The sequence below is a fragment of the Budorcas taxicolor genome, chromosome 14 (genome assembly GCF_023091745.1).
Source record: "Budorcas taxicolor isolate Tak-1 chromosome 14, Takin1.1, whole genome shotgun sequence".
NCBI lineage: Eukaryota > Metazoa > Chordata > Mammalia > Artiodactyla > Bovidae > Budorcas > Budorcas taxicolor.
Window position 1 is genome coordinate 4,360,666 of NC_068923.1, and position 12,427 is coordinate 4,373,092.

The 12,427-nt window shown below is 37.5% G+C and overlaps 1 protein-coding gene across 1 annotated transcript in view; it reads right to left on the reverse strand.

Moving 5' to 3' along the window:
- Positions 1-12,427, reverse strand: part of FAM135A (family with sequence similarity 135 member A) — a 152,449-nt gene that overhangs the window by 123,880 nt on the left and 16,142 nt on the right. The window contains exons 3-5 of the mRNA XM_052651592.1: positions 10,465-10,530; positions 9,003-9,092; positions 7,467-7,582 (exon numbers count right to left, since the gene is read on the reverse strand). Coding sequence (XP_052507552.1) covers positions 7,467-7,543 — 77 coding nt within the window. The 5' untranslated portion in view covers positions 7,544-7,582; positions 9,003-9,092; positions 10,465-10,530. The remainder of the gene's footprint in view (positions 1-7,466; positions 7,583-9,002; positions 9,093-10,464; positions 10,531-12,427) is intronic.

Genomic DNA, 12,427 nt, shown 5'->3' on the forward strand with positions numbered 1-12,427 from the left:
AATGGAAAGATTTCCTTCTAGTTAATTGACAACAGTAACATTACACTATTTTTCTGTTTTCCATATTTTTTTTCACAGTTCACAATTTAACTTTTCTGTTTATTTATACTTCAAACACAGGTCAATCAAGGCCAGTACTGGCTAATTTGGGGGATCCCAATCACTATCAATTTCGTCATTATGATTCTTCAAAGAATGCAGACGTCCTGTTTCACACAGGTCACAAATGGCAGACCTATACCATGGCATCACTTTTTAAAAATGAGATAGGACACAACAGTGAGAGAAACCTAAAGATTTAGAAATAGTCTAATAACTGATGCAAACTGCTTTTGAGAAAACTAACTTTCTGACTATAGAGTGGCTGATTCATTAATATGAAAAACTGATTAACTTCTTATAGAATATTCTCAGTTCTTATACCTTACTGAAAAAACAGACAATTTTAGACACTTTTGAAGGCCTTGAAGAAAACTTGAGGTGGTTTCTTGTGAGTCCCAATCAGTACCACTTAATCATAAGTCCCCAATTTTTGAAATTTACACAACATATACATGACATTATAGGCAAGGGATTATCTTTTCCAAGGTTGTAATCAATGTCAATAATCCAAAGAAATCAGCATGCAATTTTCTCTTTTGGCTGACAGTCATTTTAAAATCAAACTATAAACGTCTCATGAGTTTAACCACCTCAGAATCATAAATGGAAAGGATTTAAGATTTATTTAGTTCAGAGCATTTAAAGACTGTTGTATGGAATCTAGTTTCTAGAGTTCCACAAACCTTTCCTAAGAGGATTTCAGTTCCACTATCTTGAGATGTTACTACAATTTAAGAAAACAATTCTAAGTCCATATCCTTGTTCTTCTTTATTTCCAAATCATAATATATTACTCATCTTGCTACATAGCTTATGACAAGGAAATGGTGTAGGACTGAATGGGAAAAGCAGTTGTAGCTACAGGTATGTAATTAAACTGGTTTAGGAGAACCTATATACTAAAGAAAATAAAAAACAACAGTATTACTATCAACATTGTTTCAACTACCACACCCTAGTTTCCCTTACTTGCTTTATGCTGATTACAGACTATCTCCAAAACACCTGCAAACAAATTGATACCATCTCACTTGCTTTTCAAGACTGTTAAAACATGTTAACACTTTGTCACGGTTCTCACACTTGCTAAATATTTGAGAATACCTAATGCTAGTCCCAGTTTGCCAAGTGGTGCTAGTGGTAAAGAATCTGCCTGCCAATGTAGGAGACGTAAGAGATGTGGGTTCAATCCCTGGGTTGGGGCGATCCCTTGGAGGAGGGTATGGTACCCTCCTCCAGTATTCTTGCCTAGAGAATCCAATGCCAGAGAGCCTGGGGGGCTACAGTTCATGGGGTCGCAAAGAGTCAGACATGACTATAGCAACTTAGCACCATGCATGCATGCAAGGCTAGTCCATTTGCCTCCTTCTGAAATGAATTAAACTCAACTCCATTCTAGAAGCCATTCACTAATTCTAAAGCTGTGTTCTTTAAACTGTGGTATGTACACAGGTGCATCTTTGTGACATGTTATCAATCTGCAGTGAAATAAAGTAAATCAACCCTATCTCAGAGCACACAATTTTAGTTAGTCCTTTTTTTTTTCTTTAAGCAAGACTTTCTCATTGAAGAAAGCAGTGCATTAATTTACATTTTGGCAAAAGTATTTCACCTTTTCTTGAATTAGTAACAAACTGTGCAGATGAGTATGACAGACAGCAATATCCTAACGAATTCCAGAAAAAAAATGTTCTAATAATTTTGCAGTGGTCTCCGAAGAGAGGAAATTTCCCCTCCAGTTTAATACCTAACTTTAGTTGTTATATCTTCAATTTAATCCCACTTTCATATCCTTTATGCTGCTGAGAGCAGATGTCCAAACAACAATCTTCCACATATATTTAAAAAGCAAAATTTCCTCCCCACTTTAAGCCCTTTTAAGAAATGAATTTTGAAAGTCATTTGGGAAGACCACCATCTTGAAATCATATACTGCTAGTAAATAAACTCACAACAAGTTAATTATACTGAGCTCTCACAGCACTCATTTATAAGACATATATCCACATACCATTAAATAACATCAAATTTATAATCAATGCTTTAGAGTCTCATTTTGTTTTCCAGAGTTTACAATCTACTGTATTTTAAAAAAGAAAGAACAGATTAAAATGAAAATAAAGGCAGTTTTTCTTTATATTGTTAGTATCTTGACGATTTGTTTACCATTAAGGACACAATGATGTAATGACAGAAAAAAACAGACCTAATCAGATGTCACATGTTCTCTCTCTGTGCCTGCCTGGAGCTTCAGTTCAGTTCAGTTGCTCAGTTGTGTCTGACTCTTTGCGACCCCATGAATCGCAGCACACCAGGCCTACCTGTCCATCACCAACTCCCGGAGTTACTCAAACTCATGTCCATTGAGCCGGTGACGCCATCCAGCCATCTCATCCTCTATCGTCCCCTTCTCCTCCTGCCCCCAATCCCTCCCAGCATCAGGGTCTTTTCCAGTGAGTCAACTCTTCACATGAGGTGGCCAAAGTATTGGGAATTTCAGCTTTAGCATCAGTCCTTCCAAAGAACACCCAGGACTGATCTCCTTTAGTATGGACTGGATGGATCTCCTTGCAGTCCAAGGGACTCTCAAGAGTCTTCTCCAACACCACAGTTCAAAAGCATCAATTCTTCGGTGCTCAGCTTTCTTCACAGTCCAACTCTCACATCCACACATGACTACTGGAAAAACCACAGCCTTGACTAGACAGACCTTTGTTGGCAAAGTAATATCTCTGCTTTTTAATATGCTATCTAGGTTGGTCATAAGTTTCCTTCCAAGGAGTAAGCGTCTTTTAATTTCATGGCTGCAATCACCATCTGTAGTGATTTTGGAGCCCAGAAAAATAAAGTCTGACACCATTTCCCCATCTATTTGCCATGAAGTGATGGGACCAGATACCATGATCTTTGTTTTCTGAATGTTGAGCTTTAAGCCAACTTTTGCACTCTCCTCTTTCACTTTCATCAAGAGGCTCTTTAGTTCCTCTTCACTTTCTGCCATAAGGGTGGTGTCATGTGCATATCTGTTACTGATATTTCTCCCAGCAATCTTGATTCCATCTTGTGCTTCTTCCGGCCCAGCGTTTCTCATGATGTACTCTGCATATAAGTTAAATAAGCAGGTGACTAACTGCTTTCTTATCGTGTAACAACAGTGGCAAAATTAAACACTCAGCCCTAGGGATGTGCAGGACAGGTACTGTCACCAAACATGCACAAATAGTGTTTATTCACACTTCACTTCCACTTAGTTCCTGCTGGGCTATGTGACTCCAGTGCTATTCAGGTATTGATGTTATTTTTAAAACACTGAAGTAAAATACTCCACAGGACTGCAGGCAGATCTCATTTTATCACATTTCAGTTACTGCACCTTGTGGATCATGTGTTTTTTACAAATTGAAGTTTTGTGGTAACTCTGTGCTGAGCAGCCTATTGGTGCCATTTTCCCAACAGCATTTGCTCACTTTGTGTCTCTGTGCCACAGAAACTGTGGTAATTTTCACAAAATTTCACTTTCATTGCTATTATATTTGCTATGGTGATCTGTGATAGGTAGTCTTTGACGTGACTACTGCAAAAAGATTATGCTTCACCGAAAGCTCAGATGATGGTTAGCATTTTCTAGCATTAAGGTACTTTTTACTTACAGTATGTACATTGTATTTTTAGACATAACAGACTACAGTTTAGTATAAACATCACGTTTATATGCACTGAGCAACCACAAACTTCACGTGACTTCATTGTTATACCCGCTTTCCTGCGGTGTTCAGAACCTGAACCTGCAGTATTTCTGAGGTCTGCCTCCATTTCATTACTTGAATTTTTAAGTTTCTTATCTCAGTCTCCTAAAAAGTCATTTCACATACAGAACATAAACTGGAAAAGACATATTTTATTTCCTAGCATTTAAATATAAATTTAGATAAATGTATCTGTTTATATACCAAAGCTGACAGTTACTTAACAGCAAACACAAGCTCCAAGTTAACTGACTTATATGGCAAAGGCAGTAAAGGCTCAATAAGAAGCATAAAGAAAAGATTTAAAAGGTAGGAACTAATTAAATCAGAATAGAAAAAAGACTAAATTATATCCTTGAAAACATTCTTGCAAATAAACAAGTAATATATCTAAAAACAATAAGCCTCTAATTTCTAGATTTTTCAAAGATCAGTAACTACATTCTTCAAGAGTCCTCAATGGATGTGGAAACTAGATGGCAGAATAACAAAAAATAAATGAAAGCAGCAATCATACATGCTATGCTTATGATGGCTGACAGTAAGTTGGAAGAGCAATTCACTTAGACCGTATTTCCAGTTCCATATCTTCAATTATGAACTGTCTCTACTTGGATCTTACCTCACACCGAACCTAACAAAATGAACCAACCTTAAATTCCACACTACGATCCTTTGTAACTTCATTATGTACATCAGTATCACTAATATTGTCCAAGTCAATGTGATGCAAAACTTCAGCATTATCATTTAAATTTTTTATTAAAAATTCCAAATTTGTAAAAAGTAGAGCAGTGAACTCAACCCCCACTGCCCATTTTCCACCCATGAAAAAGATTTTGCCACATATGATTCATATGCAATTTTTTTCTTTGCTGAGCTATTTCAAAGTAATCCTCGACATCATTAAAGACATACCTCCACGTACATATTTTTTAATGTTTTTTCTGTCTCTGCAATATCCTCCACATGGAATCAGTCATTAAATCCTACTCTTAATAACCTCATAGCTCAGGTGGTAAAGAATCCGCCTGCAATGCAGAAGACCCCAGTTTGATTCCTGGGTCAGGAAGATCCACTGGAGAAGGGATAGGCTACCCACTCCAGTATTCTTGGCTTTCCCTGGTGGCTCAACTGGTAAAGAATCCACCTGCAAGGCAAGAGATCTGGGTTTGATCCCTGAGTTGGGAAAATCTCCTGGAGAAGGAAAAGGCTACCCACTCCAGTATTCTGGCCTGGAGAATTCTATGGACTGTGTAGTCCATGGAGTGACAAAGAGTCAGACACAACTGAGCAACTTTCACTTTCACTTAATAACCTCAAAAGGTCTCACAGAAATCAATCCCAAAAAAACATTAAAGTGTGTGGGAGACTGACTTTTAAAGGTCCTCAATTTTTTTTTCACCCATCCTCGTATCCATGCCTCTCACAGTAAGATTCTCAACAAGTGGGTTGGAGGTCCCCATCCCTTTGGGCTTGCCTGACCACTTGTTTTAGGCAGTATGCTGTGGCAGAGAAGACAGTGAGCTAGTGCCAAGCCTAGGTCTTTTTGTAAGGCTTCTCTGTCTCTCTGGACTCCTGCCTCCTCGGTGAGAACAACACTGCAGGAGGACAGGTGACAGAGCAGAGCTGAGTGCACCCAGGTGAGTCCGTTCTATACCACACAGCTCCCTGCCAGCCAACTGCGAGTGAGCCCAGCCAACCCAGATTAGCACAACCGTCCAGCTGGTCCACAGATCTGTGAACTGAAATAAATGTTTACCGTTGTGATGCCACTGAGGCTTTGGGTTTTTTGTTAGCTGCATTACTGTGGTAATAAATAACTAATACAGAAATTGGTACTAATAAAAACAAAATACATGTCATTGACTTTGGGACCAAAATAGTAGTTACAGTTACAAAGGCAAGAAAAATAATGAGGAAACTATATGAGACTTAAAAAAACAGTGACCCATGTTTTGCAGTGATAAATTTTTGGTGACTAGGCTTTTGAACAATAACTTAAAAGAAGTTAGACTGTATCTAAAAGAAACTTTTTGGCTTGAGCAAGTTAATTTTCTGGCAGAATGCTGAAAATGTCACTTGGTTGCTCTGAGCCAAGTACAGTAAGGTTCTGCAAGAAAGAGATGAACTAAAGAAACACCTGGTCATTTTATAAGCTGAATCTAGAGAAAACAGAGAGGAATCAAGACTTCCTGGTTTGGAAAATAAAACTTCATACAAAGATCTAACCAAGGGTGTGGCTGTAAATCCCTTTCTTAAGATCTCCAAAAGAGCTAAGGGCAGTGTCTAAGTAGACATTTTCAGCCTGACAAAGGGCTTTCAGGAAGTTCAAATGCAGGATCCCACAGAATTCTGATCTCCACACAGTAGTGATTCATCTAGAGAGCAGTCATGTCTCACTAAACAACTGTGGGTATGGGTTTCAGAGCATGGAATCAACCATACCAGACACGCAAAATTCCCATCAAGTTTTACAGAGGTTTCACTGGCCAAAGAGCCCCCAGCCCAGCCCTGGGAAGGCTCTGTGTCAGTGCAGGTCCCTGCACCTTCTGGTTGCTCTCCTGGATGGCCCCTCTGCCAGGGGGGCAACCCAGGCTGTTCTGCTGATGGGTGAGAGACCATGTGGAGCAGAGCACAGCTGTTTTTGTTTTTTCAACAAGATGGCAAAGCCGAATAAACAATCAACAATAGGATTATTTCTTTCATCATCTCCCCAGTCATGGCCCCACCACTACCATCCCCAGCGTAGAGACTCAGGTTTATGTCCTGAGATATTATGAGCCCCTCTACCCTGTCCCTGGGCCTCTGTTTCTTCTGCCGGACCATCCATTCAGTATCATCATGCTCTCCATATGCCAGTAAGTACTAATTGTAATAATGGTGACCATGTCATCCGTTCTTGGAAACCACCAGTGGCTACCCCAATCCCTAGTATCAACTCTTCTCCAGACAACAAAAGCCCTTCACAAACATAACCTCTCCTCTGCTGTCTTTTCTTCTGCAATTCTACCAGAAAATATCCAGCCTCTTAGGACTCTGAAATAACATGCTCATTCTTGTTTCCAAGACTGGATTCACAATGTTTTCTCCCACCGAGCGGGTCTTTCACCTTATCCTCTCCTTATCACTCTTATCCATGTTTTGACCCTATCCCCCTGTCATGGGCCTTTCCTGATATGCTAGCCCAGAAAGAGGTCTTTCGCTTCTGATTCCTAGAGCACTTTCTATATATACTTTTTAAAGAGTCATCATTTTGTATTCCTACTAAGCTATTTTGTGTATGTATATTGTGTGTGTATATTCCGCTTTTTTGAAAGCCCACACACTGTCATCTTTTAAAAAAGCAGAAATGAAATCTTTCTTATCAATTTTCAGTGAAGTCCTCGCAATGTCAATACAAATTCATAAACATAAGCTAAATATATCCAGAATCTTCATTAAATCCATAGGAATAATACTCATTTATTTAGAAATAACATTTCACTAAGAAAATCCTTGAACATAGCTCATTGTTTTCTTTATATATGCTCAAACAAAAGTATGTACTTAAATTTAAATGAAAACTGTACAATTTATCTTATGCAAAATACATAATTTTCACATTAAAATACAAACCCTCTCTGAAATAAATCCACATTGTAGAACTTGTTTAGCTCCACGGAGAATTCTACCATTGCTTGAACTTCAGTCATTTTTAGTTTATACTCAGAAAACAAATCTGGTAACAGCACCTTGGTTAAAGTAGGGGAAAAAAAATCATGAGAAGCACAAAAAAATGCCAACTTACAAAATCACTAACATTAAACATATTTCAGAGTATGATACACAGGCAGGAAATAAATATGAAGACAATTCATTTAGTGCTCCTAACTTAGCATGATCTGACTGTACAGAACCAGAATCTATACATATGTACTCACTATACATATGTACTAAGGAAATACTAAACAGCACTACCCTAGAAGATCTGCCCTGTTTGAATGCTTTTCTAAGATTTGTTTCTCTTTGTGATAACTATGTGATAATAAATAATACAGCAAATTGTTAAAAGTAACTCTGGACTTTATCATAGGTAAAAGGTAACTTTTTAAGAGAAAAATTAAGTTACCTAATTATTCTCTTCTAGTTCTACACTGCACCTCACATAAAGGCAACTCAGAGTCAAAAAAAGAATTGGCATTCTTTAATTCCCATTTAAACTTATGAAGCCTTTTCTCTGTCAGGTGAAGTTCTTAAATGACTGCTCATTTTTTAATTAAAAACAATTTTCCCCTCATTACGAAAGTCTAAAGTGTTCATTTTCAAGAGGTCTAAAGAGAGACAAGCAAAAAAGAAAACATTTATAATTCTATCCATTGAAATACATACTTGGTATATATTCTTTATATGTGTGTATATTTGTACAATTTCTATAAAAGTAGGATCAAATTATGTATACATTTAATTTAATCTGCTTATTTCATTTATTTTTACCAATATCTATGTTAATAACTATTATACTGTGATATTATAATTTAAACAATCTCCCGTTGTTAGGTTTCAATAGTTTCCATCTTCACACCATTTCAAAAAGCATCACTGCAATCATCCTTACCAATAATACATACTTTAAAAAGCAATTTGATGTAGTAAGAAAGCGTTGAAAGACAGTTCTGAGAGTCCTTATGTTTCTGCACGTCTTGCAAGCAGAGACACTGACTGCCTTTATTTCAGACTATTTTTCAAGGACACATGTTTAGCAGAGCATCAGGAATCAGGGACAGTGTCTCATACTGGAGTTAAGGGCAAATCTTTTTACTGTCCCGTGTGATAAAGTCTCCTCTGAGGCATAAATCAGCAGGCTCACTGTCCCTCACGAAAGATTCAGGTACCTCAGCTCAGGCGTCCTCTCATGTAACACAAACTACTCTTATGCAGGCTGCCTCGTACTCCAGCCACTGCTACTGCCCCGCATACAAACTGTCCTTTTCTCTGACCCAGGAGGAGTCTTGAGTCTTCTGCTGACATCCGTGGTGCTTGGGAAGGCTAACTTGTTATTTGCAGGTGGGATAATATTGACCCTTCGCATTTCTTAAAACAGTTCTTCATCGAAATCTAGCAAATATTTTGATCTATTATGAATTAAATGCAAAAGAAATGCCATAGTCTTACCTCTGCTGATCAAAACTTCATTTTAATATCATTAAATAACCAATGCTGCACTTCCAGTTAGTGATTCTTGCTAAAATAATAGTGTTCCCCCTATGAGAAAGAAAAAATAACATCTCAAACAAAATAGGAGGCATGCAAATGTCCATTTTAAGGAAACCTATGCTTTCTTAGTTACTTAGTACTTTCAATTTATCCAAAAGATCCATATCCTCCATAAGGCTTAGGAATAAGGGTTAGAGATTTGTTTTCATTCAGTTTCACACATCAATAGTAACTATTATCTTTGTTATGATTCACTTGTGTACACTTCAAAGTACAATAATAAATAGAGGAGTATTTTCTTAGTTCAGTGGTTCAGAAACAATCCTCATGAATACCCAAAACAGTATAAGCTTTTCACTTTTTTAAGAATTTTCTGTTTATTTTTTTATTTTTGGCTGTGCTGGGTCTTTGCTGCTGTGCGTAGGCTGTCTCTAGTTGCGGCAAGTGAGAGCTACTCTCTAGTTGCGGTGCACGGGCTTCTCACTGTGGTGGCTTCTCTCACTGTGGAGCACAGGCTCTAGGCATGTGGGCTCAGGAGTTTTCACACATGGCTTAGCTGCCCCACAGCATGTGGAACCTTCCTGGACCAGGAACCGAGCCTGTGTCCCCTGCACTGGCAGGTGGATTCCCAACCACTGGAACCACCAAGGAAGTCCTAAGCTTATCAATTTTAAGATGTAGAACTCATCATTTTAAAATATGTCATTCCCTTGGAAGAAGAAATGATTTCTGAAACTTCACACACAGATAAATAGATATGAAACGTGTGTGTATATACATACACACATATGCTATGAGCTATTTAAAATATTTTGACAAAAAAGGTGCCTGGATACACTGTGGATAGTTTTTTCCACTCCAAATATTTATTGCTTAAATTTTAAAAAAGTCTTTTGCCTTTGGTATAATTATTTTAGGTACTAAAAATGTTAGAAGGAAGACCACATTCACACTTCTTCACAGATTTTTTTCTTTCCATCATGTATATATAGACTTTACCACCTTCCTTAATTGTTAAAGCTTAATAATCACATCAAAAGATTTTTACAGTAACTATTTGTAAGGAGATCAAAATGATACTGCCTTTATATATTTCCTGTTCATGGAAGTAGTCTCTTCTCTAAGACAGCTTCTCCTGTACATGTATTCTTGTGTTCTAGCCCTGACTGTGTGTCAAGTTTGGTTAGGTCTCTATGCCTTAACTTACTCAGAAATAAAATAGGTATTCATTCATTCATTCATTCATTTACTAAACACTTACTATAAGCTAGCAAATGCAAGAGGTCAAGGCCCAGGTAAGTTCCTGACACCTCAAAAAGCTCACTAGCCACCAGGAAGAGATTAATATAGATTAAGTACAGCACAATGACTAAAACAAGGCTTAGGATCTTAGTCCAAATCCAACATTTTGGTAGCTTACCTCTCACGTCTTCATTTCCTTCACAGAACATAGCATCTCTACCACCTCTATCAGTAGGCCTGTTACCTGAGGAAGAAATAGATTTTTCCTCATTTAAGCTGTTTCACTTTTGTATCCCTTTACAGCAGCCTTTTCTTCAATACAGAAATTAACACCGGAATTAGAGAACTGTCCTAACAGAATGTGGCACTGGCTAAGTCCTGGGTAGCAGGCAACAGAGCAACACACAGAACTAATAAGGAAATAATGGTGACCCTGGTTATATTGGAGCAACACATGCCAGAAACTGTTGCCGACAGTAACTTATAGAACGTGGTGCCCATAAAAACCTGAGAACTTCAAGGTACGAATACGAAAAGAGCCACAACGTTCATGTGTGCCAGTGGTTCTTTGCTGCCTTTACTCAGGCAAGAACTGGCCAGTTGGCGATGAAAGATGGAAAGAAATAGAGTAGAAATGGGTCCCTGTACTCAACTCCTTCAATATTTGCATTATCAGGAGATAAGATTACCAAAGACTTCTATTAAGACATTTTTTCAAAACAAACTTTTTATTGAAGTATAGTTGATTTAAAATGTATTCATTTCAGGTATACAGCAAAGTGATTCAATTACATATATATTCCTTTTCAGACTCTTTTCCATTATAATTCCTTACAAGATATTGAATATAGTTCCTTGTGCTATACAATACGTCCTTGTTATTTATTTTATATCTAGTGGTTTTTATATCTCCTATCCCAATCTCCTAATTTATTCCTTTCTCCCCAACATTTCCCCTTTGGTAACGATAAATCTGTTTTCTATGTGAGTCTATTTTTGTTTTGTGAGTAAGTTCATTTGTATTTTTTCTTTTTTAGATTCCACATATAAGAGATACCATACGATTATCTGTCTTCCTCTATCTGACTTACTTCACTTAATATGATAATCTCTAGGTCCACCCATGTCTGCAAATGGCATTATTTCATTATTTTTTATGGCATCACCAAGTCAATGGACACGAATTTGGGTAAACTCTGGGAATCAGTGATCAACAGGGAGGCCTGGTGTGCTGCAGTCCATGGGGTCACAGAGTTGGACACGACTGAGTGACTGAACTGAACTGCATATGCCAATGTATATATGTACCACGTATTTATCCATTTACCTGTTGATGAACATTTAGGTTGCTTCCATGTCTTGACTACCATAAACAGTGCTGCTATGAACAGTGAGTTGCAGGCATCTTTTCAAATTAAGAGTTTTCATCTTTTCCAGATGTATGTGCACAAGTGGGACTGCTGGGTCATATGGTAACTTTATTATTTTTAAGGAAGCTGCATACTGTTCTCTATAGCGGCTGTACCCATTTACATTCGCACCAACACTGTAGAAGGGTTCGTCTAATTCATGCCCTTGCAAACATTTACTGATGATGGCCATTCTGACTGGTGTGAGACAATACCTCATTGTAGTTTCTTTCTATTTTTTATTGAAGTATAGTTGATTTACAACATTGTGTTAACTTCTATGGTATAGTAAAGTGACTCAGTTATACACACATATATCCACTGTTTTTCATTATGATTTATCGCAAGATAATGAGTATTATTTGTTCCCTATGCCATACAGCAGGACCTTGTTGTTTCTCTACCCTATATGTAATCGCTTGTATCTACTAACCCCAAACTCCCAGTCCATCCTTCCCCAAACCCTCCCACTTGGTACACAAATCTGTTCTATATGTCTCTAGAAAAGTTTAATTTTAAATTCCACATATAAGCGATACCATATGGTACCTGTCTTTCTTTTTCTGACATACTTCACTTAGTATGGTAATCTCTAGTTGCATCTATGTTGCTGTAAATGGCCTTACTTCATTCCTTCTTATGCTGAGCAGTATGTCATCATATATATATGCATATGTATAACACACATATATATATGTATTAATATACACACACATACCACATCTTCACCAT